Source organism: Pezoporus flaviventris, unplaced genomic scaffold (genome assembly GCF_033815535.1).
Source record: "Pezoporus flaviventris isolate CSIRO_AGI_PZ_B2104156 unplaced genomic scaffold, CSIRO_AGI_Pfla_v1 ptg000029l, whole genome shotgun sequence".
Classification (NCBI taxonomy): domain Eukaryota; kingdom Metazoa; phylum Chordata; class Aves; order Psittaciformes; family Psittacidae; genus Pezoporus; species Pezoporus flaviventris.
In genome coordinates this window covers 18,106,360-18,124,040 of record NW_026892577.1, presented here as the reverse complement: position 1 = coordinate 18,124,040, position 17,681 = coordinate 18,106,360, and the positions used below count along the sequence as shown (strand labels likewise).

At 39.0% G+C, this 17,681-nt stretch overlaps 1 protein-coding gene across 2 annotated transcripts in view; it reads right to left on the bottom strand.

Moving 5' to 3' along the window:
• Positions 1–17,681, bottom strand: part of TM9SF3 (transmembrane 9 superfamily member 3) — a 59,694-nt gene that overhangs the window by 36,828 nt on the left and 5,185 nt on the right. For both annotated transcript variants that reach the window (XM_061459375.1, XM_061459373.1), the window contains exons 2-3: positions 11,293–11,488; positions 1,074–1,196 (exon numbers count right to left, since the gene is read on the bottom strand). In XM_061459375.1, coding sequence (XP_061315359.1) covers positions 1,074–1,196; positions 11,293–11,488 — 319 coding nt within the window. The remainder of the gene's footprint in view (positions 1–1,073; positions 1,197–11,292; positions 11,489–17,681) is intronic.

Sequence of the window (17,681 nt, the reverse complement as noted above, 5' to 3'; positions counted from 1 at the left end):
TTTTTTAAAAAAGCAAGAACCTTCCTAACATATAAATAAAACCCAAACAAAGCACCAGCATTTCTGGCTGAGGCTCATGTTAATCAGATAGCTACTTTCTAAAACCTATTAAAATTACAAGAAAGAGCTTAAAAACCCTACCCTCTGACAGAATGAATGATGGGTAATATTATTCAGCATACTGTCTATCAAAGGACTTCTTTCACATGGCATGAACTGTATTCTTGAAGGTGTTGTGGGATTTTGTTTATATTAGATGGTTTTACCTCTCTCACAGAGCACAGACAATAAAGATCTTGCCGTAACAAAGCATTTTGTGATGCTCTTCATTTCCCTTCATCTTGTACCTACAACAGGGAGGTTAGGGCTTTGGGGCTTCATTGACTGCTATCACTGCAAAGTGCAATCTTTAGAGCAATCTTCACTAGTTATGTGATCACAGATTACATGGGAGTAGCAAAAAGCAGAAAGTTTAGGAGACAATGGCAATAAGGACACAATTTTTCGTTCAAGACACAGGCACTTTAAACCCAGATTAATACTACTCAGCAATTTTAAAAACTGTGTAAGAACAAATAAAATGAAACTCCTTCACATAACCACAGACTGCACACGCAAAACTATTATAAAGTGACTAAACTAGTTTACTAAAAGTAAATCAAGCATCTCTTGCATTAGCAATAAACACAAGAACTAGCAAAATACAGTTTAAACACTGAGTTTTACAAAAAGTTGTTATTCATGACACATTAACATGGATCTTTTATCTGACATATCTAACTACCACTCCCTTTAAAAAGTCCATTGAAAACAGTTTAACCTTAAGAAATTGGCATTATTAAACCAGTGCTTGAGAAACAAAACAGCTTTTCACTGTTTCTGCAGTTCACTAGTACAAGGCATCCTACTGTTCTTTCAATGCAACAATCCTTTAATTTCTTTGTATTATTTGGTTACCTAAGTTCTATATACTTGTAAACTAAGGAAGCTTAGTCATTAAATGACTCCATGAAACCCACCAGCACAGGATGCCTGTAGTTGTAATCAAGCTATTTCTGCATAATTTCACTCACCCCATATTGGCAAGTCATCAATATACATCTGGTACCAATAGTGATTTTTGATAGCATACACAAATGCATCTCTTCTTCCTTTGTCCAAGTCAATTTCACAGTAAGTAGTCTGCATCACATCCTCTGTAAAAAAAATACAGCACAGTTAATGATTTATTAATGAACTGGCTCAAAGGAAGGCAAAGCAAGCAAATGGACGACTGGACATCACTGGAGTCTTTAACCCTTCTTGGCTATCCTGAAGTAGGTAACAAAGGACATTTAAAAAGGAACCATTAAAGCAATTACATGACTGTTTTTGTAATTCTACCCTTCCACATGTAGAAGCTTCATATTGACTGGATAAGGAAAGGTTTCAAGGTATCCTTTTGCTACTTCACCTACATTAAATTAAGATCCATTATCTGGTGGCAGCTTAGCCTGGACAGACCATGAGACCTCTTTTACTTTAAAAAGTGGTATGAAGTTATTAACAAATACCTAACACTATGTATGATGTTATCGCCCCATTTTAGGATAATCAGTCTCACTGACTAGAAATACTGTCTGTGAAAACTAAACCTTTTTAAAGCAATTTTCAATAAACTACCGTAAAGGAAGAAACAAAGCAATCAGGCGAAGGTAGAAAAAAGGACAGAAGACAAAATTAGGAATAACACAAAGAATGCACAAGAGACTCCATTTGGAAATCAATTAAATCCACTTCTTCGAGCCAGAAAGCTGTTTTCCCCGCATCTACAATTCATAAGTAATGCAGTTAGCAGGCATTCTATCACATCCCAGTTTCCTTCCCTAATGTGTCCTTTTTAAGTGAAAAAGGACAAAAGGGCTCATATTTACAATAATTCAGACAGCAACAGATTTAGATACAACCCCCCCATCTGCTTCTTAGCAAGTGTTTTCAAGTGAAACAAAGTGAACGCATGTAATTCCAGCTCCCCTCTTTTTGTTCTCACTGGAACATTTCTAGTAGGTAAAATTAATTACTGCCCTGAGTACAGCTGTAATCTGTATCAAAATTCAGCTTACTTTCTCCTATATGCTAACTGCAATATAAAACTGAAAAGAAAATCAAATCACCTGCACAGAAAAAGTACCAGCAAGTAGAGTATTTCCAACATGAAACATTATTTCTCAGATAATGAGAAAAATGAAAACATACACAGTACGTCTGGTCAGGCAAAACTGAAGTAAAGCCAGGTGAAGCAAAACATTAAGAAAACAACCAACAGCAGCCCTGCATAGTTGCAGTGATTTCCCACAGCCCTTCAGAAAATAGTGCCCTTGTTTATTCCGGAATGGATGCATCTCTTCCTCCTATTTCTCATGAACATTTCAGTATTTTCTATTTTTGTTCTTTTTTTTAATTCCCTCTCACTCTTCCCACACACCCCCCACCCCCCCCAAGACCTCACAAATGCACTCTAAGCTTCATTTTTTCACTGAAATAAAAGTACAGTTTTTTAGACAATAAAACTTTTGCTGAGGGAAAAACAGAGAATAACAAAACCATTCGAGCCCACAAGCATCCCAAGACGACTGTTAGACCACAGACTGGATTTTCAGGACCTGTACTCGTACATTCAGAAGAGAGAGGCCATTAAAGTTGGCAACACAGCTGAAACACAGACTTACAAATCCAGGCCTGAGTTTGCATTTATGCTTCTACTGAGCTGGATCCTGTATTTTTTGGACCATCTTCCCCAAAAGAAAAAAAAAAAAAAGCGCCTCTGCTTGGCAGTTTTTCACTTTAACAGAGTTTTTGAGTCATCTTGACATTAATTAAAAGAAATAAAAAACAGAATCCCTATCTTCTGAATTTGTTGCTAAAGTAGGATTAATTCTTTCAAAAATACTTGGTACTTTATTGTCAGTCTCTATCAGTTTCATACTAATCTCAACACCTTTCTAATGTTAAATTTTTTAATTCACAAAGGATTGTTCATTACGGAGAAGTCAAATAAAAATATCCTGTGAATCGAAATAAAGGTAAAAGAGAAACTGGTGGAGGCTTTCAAATAAAGTATTACCCAGTGCTGGAACATGGAAGCCTGATCTGATGTGGAGGCCAGACTGGTTTTAGGTGGCTCTTCTCCTGACTGGTTCACCCATACACACAGCACTACCAGCACAAGTGAGGGCAGCAATGGGGATAGCTGCAACTGCTACTAGCAAAATAAAAATCACAGGAACTGCAAGTCCTCTTTTTAGAGACTTGTCCCATTTTATAGCCTGAACACAGAAGCCTTTGTTTTCAGTTATTAACCAAGGCAAACATGGTATTAGATTGCAATCAAATACCAAGCTACTCCATGGGCTTTCAGATCCCTGGAATTTGCCACTTTTCAGTTAGAAGCAAACAAAAAAAGCCACCCTGCATCTAAAACTTTCAGATGCAAACAGTGGCTTTTACTGCTGTTTAAGCAAAACCAAAAAAAAAAAAAACCCACAGCGAAACAAACAAAAAAACCCCTTTAAAATATCATTTGAAGTTAAATGACTGCATTGACATCCAACCAGGCTGCAAACAGCATGCCACCAAAAATCTGTCTTCATCCATTTTTATAGATTTTACTCACAGTATTCAGAATACCAAAAGATACCACAGAGATATTAAAAACAACTGTGGATGCACTACTTCACAAACTACTCCAGCACACATACACAAACCCCCAGCAGAATCATTAGAAACTACCTCATTCAATTCTTGCAAAACATAGGCATGACTTCACATACGGTATACGATTTCACCCTCAGCCATACCTTATAGTACACTTCCTCTCACCTCCCCTAAAAAACATGAATGAAGGCAAACAAATGAAGACAAGTGCTTGTTTCTTCAGCCACTGAGAATACTGAAGGTGTTATTTAGTTACAGGACAGGATTATAAGGCTAAGCTGAAATTCACTGTGTTAAATGATTAAATGAAAGTGGCTTAGAACAGCATTCAGTACCTCAGGAAAGTGAAGTCTACTTCATTACACCTTCACCAGATGTAAATTTTGTGTATGCTAGATAGTTCTTGTCCAAGTTATGGTTCTGTGTGCATCCAAGAGGTGTGTGAAGTTCAAGGTATGTTTTGTGCTGTGTCTACATCAGGGATGCTTAAAAGGTAACATCTACTATGTATTAAAGCTTCATTAAATACTATGTATTTAAAACTTCAACAGCACATTAGGCAAATCTTAAATTTGAGGCAAAACTCATTACAAAAGTAGGTGCAGTTATGCCAGATTTAAAATTTCCTACGGTCAGTTCAATTGGGTTTTATTCAAATATATAAACCATATAAAACCTCATTATATCCAACTATCTTCTAGTATAACACTGAACATCATCCTGAATAGCTGTCATATTTTCTAGAGGTCTTGCAAAAGGAAATCTTGGGCAAGGAGTTCTCAATAGGCAGTATGGTCACTTAGTAGTATTTCTAAATAAGCAAAAATTCAAAAGATGTTAAAAAATCCTTTTCCCCTTTAAATTAGTCTTCTCTACTTGTTATTGTATGCCAATACCAAAAGTTAATTTTCTAATTGAAGTTACCATAATCCAAGGTTCAAAAAATTTAATAATTCACTAGGTCTCAGGTGTAACATAGAGAATGTCAGAACGCTTGAATAAAGAACTTGACATTACATAAAAAGCATTATCACTCTAGGCTTAGCTTGAAGCAAAGTGTATATTAATAACTCAATTAGTTTCTTCATAAAGATATTTATACAGATTTGAGACCTGTGATACAAGAAGAACATTGCCCATATTTGCAACAGAAGGGAAACCCAGCTATCTTGTACGGTTGCACTTAGGCTTTCACATGACACATTTTTAAATACAAACACTACTTAATGGATTCTTGAATACACTGTAGATTTGCCCCACTACAAACATTCAAGAGCAAACCTGCATTTTCAGAACATGTTTCTACAGAGCCATAATTTTCTTAGTCTATTTCAAAATCACAGGCAAAGTCCGCTGACTGAACTGAGAGTTTTACTTAGGTTAGTAAATGACAGCTGCAGCCTAAATACTTCTTCCAATATGATGAACAACACAAAGTTTCACACTTACCTGCTAGTGCTATTTAGTTAAACTACGTTGAGAAGAAAATTTTCTTTTATTGCAGAATTTAGTTAGAACAATTCTAATTCCTCTTTACTGACTCCAGAGGATAAAAATCTAGAAGCATAAAATCCAAATACAATTTATTTTTTAAAATTCTTACTACTCTCATTTAAAGAGGAAAAATACCTGTAGCTGTTAGAATTGCCCTAATCCCCAAAACACCAACAAACAACCCACCACAACAGACGGACAAAAGTCCCTACCAAACCACAAATCACCAACAACTCTTCCAATTTCACTGCAGCAATTTCTAAACCACTGGTGAAGAGGCAGGAGCATGGATCAATCACAACCAGATAAAACCTATTCATTAAAAAAAAAATTAAAAAAAAAATCCATTTTACTGATATAATCCAGTTATAATTATTAAAACAAAAAAACCAAACCAACAACCAAAAATGAAACACAAAAGGTGAAGAACACTTCAGCCAAGAATAAGATCTGCCATTAAAGAGTTACTAAAAAATGAGCTACCACCATTTTTCAACAAACGAACTGGGTAAGAATTGTTTATACAAATGGTAAATTTTAAGGGCTTGTCTATGAAATTTAAATTTTCCTACATGCATTTGATATAAGTTGTACTGGGTTTATGACAGTTTTTAAGGCTGTAAAAAATGAATCTCAGATTCCAATCTTTTTACATAATTTTATATTAAATAAGTAATAACTACTGCTACAATTACTTTATATTTGTTACTATGAAATTGGGTGAAGCATATTTGAATACTTGTAATAGCAGATTAAAGATAGTAAAATAGACTTGACTCCCATTCAGACTTCACTTCATGGATCCAACACTAGAAATACTAAAGCACCTCCTGATACAGAAGCTGCTGGATCCCAGTTAATAACAAAGAGATTATTGTCTTCCTCTTTTATCCAGAGGACACAGATTGGAATGGAAAAATCTAGAAGCACACATAGACAGCTTCCCAGGTCATGTACACATATTTAGTCATTAACCAGCTACCATGTACCATCTGTTTTACAGAAAATATCTGAGGTGCAGCCACTTTGGTTAGGAGTTAAATTCACTGCAGGTCCAACAGAGATTATCAATCTGCCCAGAGTACCAATGTGTTAATAATAAATAAATTTTAAAAAAGCAACCAAGGGCATGGATGAAGAGGAATTCCCCACCAGCACATCAATCACCTACACTCACAAGCCATTAAACACCTTGATTCTTTTCAAGTTTCTACTCTTCCACACCTATTCAAAGCCCGCTTTGAACTACATCACACCCAGCCTGTGGAAGATATGTCAACTACATACCTGATGTACACTGGTAAAGCAATGAGAGGTGCAAAAAGGTGTCTAAAAAAACTAGCATGAACGGAAGACCAGACCTTAAATACTGAAGAAATCACACTGAACTTATCAGAATAAACAGTACTTAGAATAGAAAAAATGCAAAGCTTTCTGTGTGTCCTGGGTTCAGCAGTAGCAGTCATTTTTTCTCCTTCTTAGGAGCTGGTGCAGTGCTGTGTTTTTGACTTTTGGCCTGGGAACAGAGCTGATAACACTGATGTTTTTAGTTACTGCTCAAATGTTTAGACTGACCAAGGACTTTCTGAGCCTCATGCTCTGCCAGGGAGGAGGGGAAGCCGGGAGGAAGCAGAGACAGGACACCTGACCCAAACTGACCAAAGAGCTATTCCATACCACAGCACATCATGCCCAGGATGTAACTGGGAGTCACCCAGAAGGGCTGGTAGACTGCGTAGTTGGACTAGGTATCGGTCAGTGCTCAGTCGGCTGGGGGGTGAGTTATCGGTCGGTGGGTGGTGAGGTGTTGTATCCTCTTCCCTTGTTATTTCCTTTAGCATTATTATTATTGGTGGTAGCAGTAGTGATTTGTGTTATACCTTAGTTACCAAACTGTTCTTATCTCAACCCATGGGAGTTGTATTCTTTTTGATTCTCCTCTCTGTCCCTCCGGGAGTAGGGGGAGGGAGGAAGGGGGGGAATGAGTGAACAAGCTGCATGGCCGGGTTTAAACCATGACACTGTGTTAAAACATAAGCACAAGCAGTTGTGTATGAGAAACACCTAACCAGAAAGAAAAATAAGACTTAAGGAAAACAGGTTTGCCTGTTATAAAGAACTACAGGAGACAATAGATAAGCTAATACGGCAAAGACATAATCAAAACCAAAACAATCACAAGGTATGAAAAGCACAGCATTTTTCCAACATTCTAATCTGTGTTACTCTGAGATGACTTTGGCTCCCCATAGCTCGGAATTCCGAAAGACTTAACCAAATTGGAATGGTATCAATTTATATGTATTGAGGAGCTGGAGCTTCACTATGACCCAAGTTACTTCTTTAAGATAACATCTGTTAAGTATGTTTTTAATTGTTAAAGAATTATGAAAACAGAAACTCATTAAGTTCGCCATTATTATTTTACAGAAGTATTTGAGACTGTATTCAAAGAACTGATTTGTCCAATGCTCTACCACATATTTCCCTTAGAAATGACAGAAAGCTAAACTACATCTGACTACAGACTACACAGTCGTCACAAGAGGAGACAAAAGATAAACTGAAAGTTTCATCTATCTCATTTGTTATTTAAAAAAAAAATTATTAGCATATTTTATAAATCTAAGACAGCCCGACTACTGCATGTACTTTTGGAGCAACAGAGGCTCTAGCTTTTTTTGGACCCCTAAAGCATAAAACGTTTTAAGCATTTCAGCCAGTTCATGATGTTTAGCCAGTCCATTTGCTTCCCTTGATATCATCTCAACACTTCCACAACAAAACAGATTACTTAGTACATCCAGGTCAATAAAGAAAAGGTTCAAGATCTAAAAGATCTAAGTGACAAAATGTGAGCTACAGAACAGCACAATCTGCTCAGTATTTCCAGACACAAAATTAAAAGACTCGATCTAGCAAAAGTCTGATATCATAAGGGAATAAATTAACCATGGATAATCATCAGGAAATAAATCTGGGAACAGGATACTTCAGAACAGTAAACTAACTCACAAACCTTCAAGTCTTTTCAATTTGGTGCTTCATCTAGAGAGCACACTTGTCACTGGAGTAACACAAGCTCCTTATAAAAATAAGGCAATTAAAGTAAGTAAAACTTACACATATAACTGGCTGCAAAATATGTATTTATCATATTCATACAATAGAAGTTTTATTTCATCTTCACAGACATGTTGAATTGCTGCCAGTTGCATTCTCTGTTCTTTCCATTTTGCATTTCTGAGCATATTCTGTGAGGCTGGACAGGAAAACTGTTTTTCCCATCTTGAGTAAAATTTTCAGCAGACTGCAAGTCTTGCAAACCAGTAATAGGACTGTTTTCCAGTGTCTGTGCAGGTACAGTTCCTTTCTTAAAACGAAAGATTCAACTCCAAATTCCTTTAATGCAGAGATGTTACCCCCTAAGCAACTTAAAAAATTATAAAGAATTCATGGTTTTAACAAGCTTCTAATATTTTATTCTACTTAACCTACTTACAACAAAAACATCGTTTGGCAGATGTCCGGTTTCGGATACAGAACCTAAGTCCCATGACTGCAAATGCTCAGACAAGAGATACTACGCTTAAGTTCAACAGTTAAGCGCTGGTAATGCAATGAACTCTACCTCTCTAGGGAAAAAAAAGACACATATACACAGAAACCAGAAATTGGATTAAACACAGAAATGCTAAAACTCAATACAGACAAAATGACTGTTATTATTTGGAACCCAGAGACCTAAAAAGACTCTGGGCACCAAAGAATATACACAGAGAAATCACGCAACAGAAGACTCTGTACCTAACACCAAGAAATGTATTTGCAAAAGAAGCTAAATGTCACCTCAATAACAGTATGTAAAGAGGGAGAAGGCACGAAACAACAGGAAAAAAAAAAACAACAAACCAAACAGACCAGCTCCATCCTGACAGGCATACAGAATCACGGAATACTTAGGGATGGAAAGGACCTTAAGATCATCCAGTTCCAAGCCCCCTGCCATGAGCAGGGACACCTCACACTAAACCATGCCACCCATGGCTCTGTCCAACCTGGCCTTGAACACTGCCAGGGATGAAGCATTCACAACTTCCTTGGGCAACCCATTCCAGTGCCTCATCACCCTTACACTAAAGGACTTCCTCCTTATATCCAATCTAAACTTCCCCTGTTCAAGTTTTAACCCGTTATCCTTTGGCCTATCACTACAGTCCCTAATGAAGAGTCCCTCCCCAGCACCCTTATAGACCTCCTTCAGATACCATGAGGTCCCCACGCAGCCTTCTCCTCTCCAGGCTGAACAGCTCCAACTTCCTCAGCCTGTCTTCATACAGGAGGTGCTCCAGCCCCTTGATCGTCCTCGTAGCCCTTCTCTGGACTTGTTCCAACAGTTCCATGTCCTTTTTATGTTGAGGATGCCAGAACTGCACACAATACTCCAAGTGAAGTCTCACAAGAGCAGAGCAGAGGGGCAGGATCACCTCCTGCTGGTCATGCTCCTTTTGATGTAGCCCAGGACACAGTTGGCTTTCTGGGCTGCAAGCACACACTGCCGGCTCATGTTCGTTTTCTCATCGACCAACAGCCCCAAGTCCTTCTCCAAAGGCTGCTCTGAATCTCTTCTCTGCCCAACCTGTAGCTGTGCCTGGGATTGCTCCGACCCAGGTGTAGGACCTTGCACTTGGCATGGTTAAACTTCATGAGATTGGCACCAGCCCACCTCACAAGCGTGTCGAGGTCCCTCTAGATGGCATTCCTTCCCTCCAACGTATCAACCGAACCACACAGCTTGGTGTCATCAGCAGATTTGCTGAGGGCGCACTCAATCCCACTGTCCACATCACTGACAAAAGTGTTGAACAAGACCGGTCCCAACACCGATCCCTGAGCGACACCACTCGTTAATGGTCTCCAGCCAGACATTGAGCCATTGACCGCAACTCTGTGTGCGGCCATCCAGCCAGTTCTTTATCCACCGAGTGGTCCATCCATCAAATTGATGTCTCTCCAATTTAGAGAGTAGGCTGTCATGGGGGTCAGTGTCAAACGCTTTGCACAAGTCCAAGTAGATGACATCAACTGCTCTACCCCCATCCATCAGTTCCATAGCCCCATCATAGAAGGCCACCAAATTGGTCAGGCAGGATTTCTCCTTAGTGAAGCCATGCTGGCTGTCACCAAGCACCTTGTTGTTTTTCATGTGCCTTAGCATGCCTTCCAGGAGAATCTGCTCCAAGATTTTGCCAGGCACAGAGGTGAGACTGACTGGTCTGTAATTCCCCGGGTCATCCATTTTCCCCTTCTTGAAAATGGGGGTTATATTTCCCTTTTTCCAGTCGTCAGAAATTTCACCTGACTGCCATGATTTTTCAAATATAATGGACAGTGGTTTAGCAACTTCGTTTGCCAGCTCCTTTAGAACCCTTGAATGGATTTCATCAGGTCCCATGGACTTGTGCATGTTCAGGTTCTTAAGATGGTCTCGAACCAGATTCTCTCCTACAACAGGGCTAAGGTCTTCATTCTCACAGTCCCTATGTCTGCATTCCAAGACTTGGGTGGTGTGGTCACAGTATTTGCCAGTGAAGACCGAGGCAAAGAAGTCATTAAGAACCTCAGCCTTCTCCAAATGCACGCCTATGACAAGTTAGAGACAATAATATAAAGGTATCTCTCAAAGGTGTTTTAAATTAGACACTAACCAGAAGGATACAATAATTAATTTTGTGTTAAGGTATAACTTTCAGGTGCTGAACCCTCGCTACTCCTTTCCAACTGCATCTTCAGAATTGGTAAACCAGAATAACAATTTCAGTAAATACATTTTTAATCATTCATATACAGAAACCTTTGTTTCACTTTATAAAATGTCATCAGTTACCTGAGAAGCATGTATCTGCTGCAAGCATCTTCTTTAAAGGGCACACAGATGAAAACTACTGTAAACTGAAAAGTAAGGAGTAGTAGACAACCTTATGGGGCGGCTCAAGTAACAATATAAAATACACTCAGCAACAAACTTACAGTTCTAGTTCAAAAATGAAGTTTTAAGGGTTTGTAATTTTTTTTAAGAGACTAAATGCACTTTCAATTGCTTACCTTTAAATTTTATGTCAAGACCACTAAATTCCAATTCAACTCCTTGCAGTGCTTCTCCTAAGGTTTCGTGGTAATGGCTGATACTTTTTTTTGATCCCACACAGAAAGGAAGGGAGAAGTATTTGTATGTTTCTTGGCGATTATGGTAGGGTCCTACTGTATTCATCCATAAAACAACTTCCTCTTTATCTTGGTACTGAAAGACAAAGTTATTGAGTTAGATGACAAGCTCAGCAGAATAAAAATATTCAACATAATCTCACATTCATATTAACTAGCAAGGCAGGACTGTTCAATCATAGGCAACAGCTATATTTAAAGACAGTTGTGTATTTTTGTCTTTTGAGTGGCTGGGATTCTAGGAAAAGATTTTCGGTCTGCTTTCCTACAAAAACAAAGCTGAGCTGACTGTATAGTTTAGTAGAGCCTATCCCTGAAGTACCAGAAGAGAGGGATTCATACAAATTTAACAGAGAGGCAAAAGATACAGTGAGCAGAAGTGGAGAAAAGCATCAGTTTCAAAAATAAAACAGCTTTTACAAATTCTGTGGAAACACGCAGCAGTTAAAAGCAGAACACTGCCTATCTCCAACGAGATAAACAAAATATCAAACTAAAATCTTATTAAACAAGATCTTAGCAAATAAATTGGGCAATCTACCCGTGGTGTCACGTATACTGTATTTTCCTCAAATGCAACTCCTTTTGATGTTTATAATGGTACAAATTACATTTAAAATTCCCAGAAGAGCACAAGGCCTCACAGGAAGCACTAAAATGAAACTGTCACATACCTACAAGGGACAAAACACTCAGACAGAAGGACTATTCTGATGTATTTTCAACCCTCTCACAGTGAAAAAAAAAACCAAAACAGAACAGCAAGGAGTCTGGCGGCTGCCATGAAATTCTTTCTGGGAACACTCACCTTTCACTCTCCACAGCTACTGTTAGCTATGAAAATTTATTCCTTGGCTAGGAGCTAGTAATCCTTTTCAAACCCTTATAACTTTTCAACAACAAAAAAGTCCTTAAAGCCATTAATCTACCAGTATTCTAATCCTGCATGAAATTACAAGATTTAAGTGGTTTGAAATCACTATTTGTGCTGTATCTGACTGCATCTGGATGAGGTATCTGGTTTGCTGGTTACTACAAAGCTTCCCTCACAACATACTTTCTTCACCTACTATAATTTCAACAGATTAGGAGGGACACTGATCTAACTTTTAAGGCAGAAAACACTTAATAATAACAGTACGCACCTGCAAGTACAATCACCATATAAATCCTGACTTACTCTTTTTTTAAGTGCAGAAGTATAAAGTACTATTTTAAGACCAATACATGTACACAGAACACGCTGGAGAGGAAAGTCAAATGTTAATTATCCATAACTATTTCATAGCACACAGCTGAAATATTGAATACAGCTTTGCATCTCCCTTTTTAACAAATGAACAAAGGTTCTTCAACTCCATTTATTCTGAATTACCACAGTCATACCAACAGGTTAACTCACAAATAATTAGCTGCACATGGTATGCACTAACTCTTCAGATGAGGCATTTAAAAGTCAAATTCAAGGATTTAAACAAACACGCTTCAGGAAATAATTTAATTCCTCTACACTAAAACATCATCTCTATTACAAGCATAGTTTTTTGTGTTACAAAGGTGCACAAGGGTAATTCCAGACTCTTATGTGAGCTATCTCCAACAAGAAACTTCAAGTATCTTAGTAATTTCATTCTGAGCTGTAGCAGAGACCAAACACAGCTTCACAAACCTGCCTGTTCGCAGAGCACATACTTTGAAACATTTCTGACAGGTACAGAATGTCACAGAATGGTGGCGACTGGAAAGACCTTAAAATTATCTAATTCCAACCCCCCTGCCTATCATAAGCTGGGATGCCTCACACTAGACCATGTCGCCCAAGGCTCTGTTCAGCCTAGCCTCGAACGCTGCCAGGGATGGAGTATTCACAGCTTCTTTGGGCAACCCGTTACAGTGCCTCACCACCCTCCCAGTACAGAACTTCTTCCTTATATCTAACGTAAACTTCCCCTGTTTAAGTTTAAACCCATTACCCCTTGGCCTATTGCTACAATCCCTGATGAAGCATCCCCCTCAGGTATTCTTGTAGGCCTGCTTCAGATGCCAGAAGTCTGCTATGAGGTCTCCAGTCAATGAAGAAACGTCAATGAAGAAAGAAAGAGAAAACAACACAGAAAGAGAAAGTAGACATTCCTCCTCTAGACCAGCAACCAGAAAGGTTATACCTGTAAAGCACAGCTGTCGAACTTCAAAGTTGGGAATGAAGAATGAAAGAAAGATCACAGTTCCAGCTCCCTCAGCAGCAGAAACAGTGGAAACTGCACGACGATACCACCTCTAGCTCTTGCCAATGTAACAACGGACAAATTGGTCCGTATCTTTCTAGTCTGTTATTCCTAGCCCATCTTCTGTTTCTTTCCCTAACAGCTGCAGAAAGCATTTTCAGTCATGTCTCAAAGTGGTCTTAACTTGTCAAGAGCCTACTTCGGCATTACTCCTTGCAATGCAATAGCTTACGTTAGAACTGAGCTATGTCTCTGCCCAACCTTCAGTAACAGAATATGACAACATCATTAAGTCTGTGAATTCATCTTTGTCAGTGCCTGAATAAAGCAAGTACTGACCACTGCTTTAATTAGCACCTTGTTTCCAACCTGCTTCATACTGAGTTGGGACCTCTCTATTTTTGGAATTATACCAGATCATCTTCAAGTGACAAATATCAACTTCTTAAGAACATATTATTCAAAAATCTTGTTACATTTTCTGACCTACATTGTAATTACAACATCTGCAATAATAAATTTGGCCTGTATTTGTCTCTTATCTGCATGATGCTTAGCCCTCCTTCAGGGCCTACAGGCTTTTCCCACAGTGACTCCAAGATGCCATCAGTCTCCTCTGGAGACATAAGGGATCAGCTAAAACATATGAAAAGAATACAGCCTAGATTTATTACTTCTCCCTTTCTTACAAGCATCCCAAAACACTGTAAGAGAAATCTGTTCAGGGCTGCAACATAAATTATCACAGCACCTCAGCCATCCCCAGCTATACCTCTCTCACAATCCGCAAGTCCCTAGTCATAGCAATTTGCAGTCCATCAGCTGCTCCCAGTGCCCTCACAAAATTAAGAGGTCTGTAGTAATAAACCCAGTTTAAGCAACTTAATTCAGCAGCCTGAATTTGAGAGGGGAGGAGGGGGTGTCCAGCAGAATCTCAGATTTTCCTTCCCTGTATTTGTCCTGTATATGTCCTGGGTTCAGCAGTAGCAGTCATTTTTCTAAGTTTTAGTAGCTGGTGCAGTGCTGTGTTTTTGACTCTCAGCCGGAGAACAATGCTGATAACACTGATGTTTTTAGTTGTTGCTCAGTAATGTTGACTCTGACCAAGGACTTTCTGAGTCTCATGCTCTGCCAGGGAGATGGGGAAGCCAGGAAGAAGCAGAGACAGGACACCTGACCCAAACTAGCCAAAGTATTCCATACCACAGCACATCATGCCCACTATATAAACTGGGGGCAGTTACCTGGAAGGCTAGATCGCTGCTCGGGTATGGCTGGGTATCGTTTGGCAGGTGGTGAGCAGTTGTATTCTCTTCCCTTGTTATCTCCCTTATCATTATTATTGGTGGTAGCAGTAGTGGTTTTGTGTTACACCCTAGTTACTGGACAGTTCTTATCTCAGCCCATGGGAGTTACATTCTTTTGATTCTCCTTCCCATCCCTCTGGGAGCAGGGGGAAGAAGGGTGGGGAGTGAGCAAGCAGCTGCATGGTTCTGCATTGCTGGCTGGGCTTAAACCACGACAGATGGGTTTTGCTCATTACCCATTATAAAGATGATCCTTCACATTTGAATATATTGCTGTCATGACATATCTCATCCTACCCTACTGGTAGGGTAATTTAGTGGCAAGAACTCAGGGCTATCAAAAGGTTCACGTTTGTGGTGGTATTACTGCCTTCACAATATCAAAGCACCTACAACAAAGAACAGTGTTGACACACAGGAAAATAATTCTTATTTAGGCAAGACAAAGAACAAGTGTATCTTGTAGGACTGTTTTGTCACCTCTCTAAAAGGACTTCTAGGTTCAGAGAAGGCAAGCAAATATGCAAAAAGGTCACATTATGAGAGAGATAACATAAAATACACTGCTAAATAAAACCCTGGTCACAAGGGGAGCCACAGCACTCAGGTACACTCTAGCAGTGCCAGTCAGATATTGGTCAGCACATTCGTTGTCAGTCTTGCAGTAGTTTCAACTTCTGTCATATTCTTTTTTTATCTTCCTTCAGCACGAGGGTGGTGAGACACCAGAGTAGGTTGCCCACAGAAGTTACGGATGCCCCATCCCTGGAAGTGCTCAAGGCAGGTTGGATTGGGCAGGGATGGAACTAGATGATCTTTAAGGTTTCTTCCAACCCAAACCATTCTATGATACGTGGAATCTGCAAATCATGGAGAACTTGGAATCATAAAAACCAGGAAGAAAATTCCAGCTCTGTAGCTCCATCTTGCATTCTTGGTAGAAAGAACATACAGAAGAAACTATTCCCATTTCATCAGGGACTGATCAGCCTTAGACACACTGGACAAAATGACAAAACCAAAAAACCCTGAATTTTCATTTTTACGGTTCTGATATTGGCTGATGAGCAACTGTTCAACTGTACCCTCTGAGCTCTGAACACAACAGAGCAAATCAAAATCCTATTGCCTTCTGTTAACCTTAGTAGGCAAGTCAGCAATAACTCATAGTCAAAACCAACACGGAGTAAGACAGTGTGTGAAAAGTCCAATGGTCTTTTTCAGAAATTGCTATACAAAGACAGAAAACTTGCATAACCTGTTGTGTGATTGTTTCCTTAGCTTCTGCTAGATCAGCAGCAAACAAAATACTTCTGATACATTGAGACTGCACCAGATCCCAGAACACGAGAAAAGTATCAAGAACTCCCTGTCAATATAGGGAGGGAACAAACAAGAGAGGAAGTCAACTACAAAGTGCAAGAACGTCCACATCAGGTGCTCACCAAGTTAGTTAAGATCACCAAGAACAGCTGTCATGGTAAGAGATGTAAATAAACATTTCCTGCTCTCCACACATAAGAGTCTTCAGACACTATTTGACCCATCACTGCCATAGTTCTTAAACATATTCCCATTACAGCTATATCTAAACTACTGAGGCTTGCAACACAGCAAGTATGAATGTCAAATGGTAAAATAATTTGAAGTAAAAATAATGATCTGCAGAGTTGACTCTAGATAATTTTAGTGACATAAATCTAATATCTAGAGTTACACTTTTGCGTCAATGCAATTTCATCTTCATCCCTTCAGAAAACAAGTGCCAAACATCTTCCTAACATGAAGGACTGACTTGGATGTACAAACTACTGCTATTTCAGAAATTATTTTTATATTTCTTCATTCTTCTTCCTGACTTGTTTACAGAGAAGTAGATGGTGGAAAGGCAGCTTTTCACATGCCAGAGTAGGACACAGGTATCCTATTAAGAATATAGTAACTGATAAAGCAAAAAAGATCAACAAATAAGATGTTGCAATTTCTACCCTAGTATACCTCAGCAAACTCTTCGGGTTTTGGTTCGTGTGAAGGAACTATATACTGCATATAGCTCAGGAATTTAACAACTTGGTGCCAGAATTCAGAATCCACTACTTCCAAACATGAGAGAAGACTACAAAACACAATTTGAAATACCTTTTACTTACTGTAACTTATGAAAAATGTAGTACTTAGCAAGTTTGGCTTTGCATTTTTCTGCACTAAGCTTGATACCAGCTCAGTAATTTCAGTAACTATGTGGAGTACATAATGACCTACTTGAGCTATGCAAAATCACAAGGGCAGCCTGAACAAGTCTCAGCATCAACACAAGTTACCTACTTTCTGCTAGTACAATCTACTGAGTAATGGGAGGCAAACCTTCAGACACTTTTTTCTGTAACTGACACCCAGCTGGTGGAGGACCAATCTGCACCTCAAGTGTAACCACATATCAGCTACAGCCCTCATGGCAGCTGAGGCCATCTGCTCCAAAGCAGCAGAACATGGTCACGGTATCTGTTCAGAGCACTGGGCTAGAGACATGTTGTGTATGTGCAAGCTAAAATCATGTTAAACCCATCTATACCAGCAAAAAGGTAACACAACCATTTTAGTCCCCTGCAGAATACTAAGCTGGCATGAAGCTTCTGCGATTTGACCCAATATATATCGACTTCTTCAATGACAATACAACCACTGCTTTAATACAAAAACATATCCTTATGGTTTAAAAACTATTTAAACTGATGCC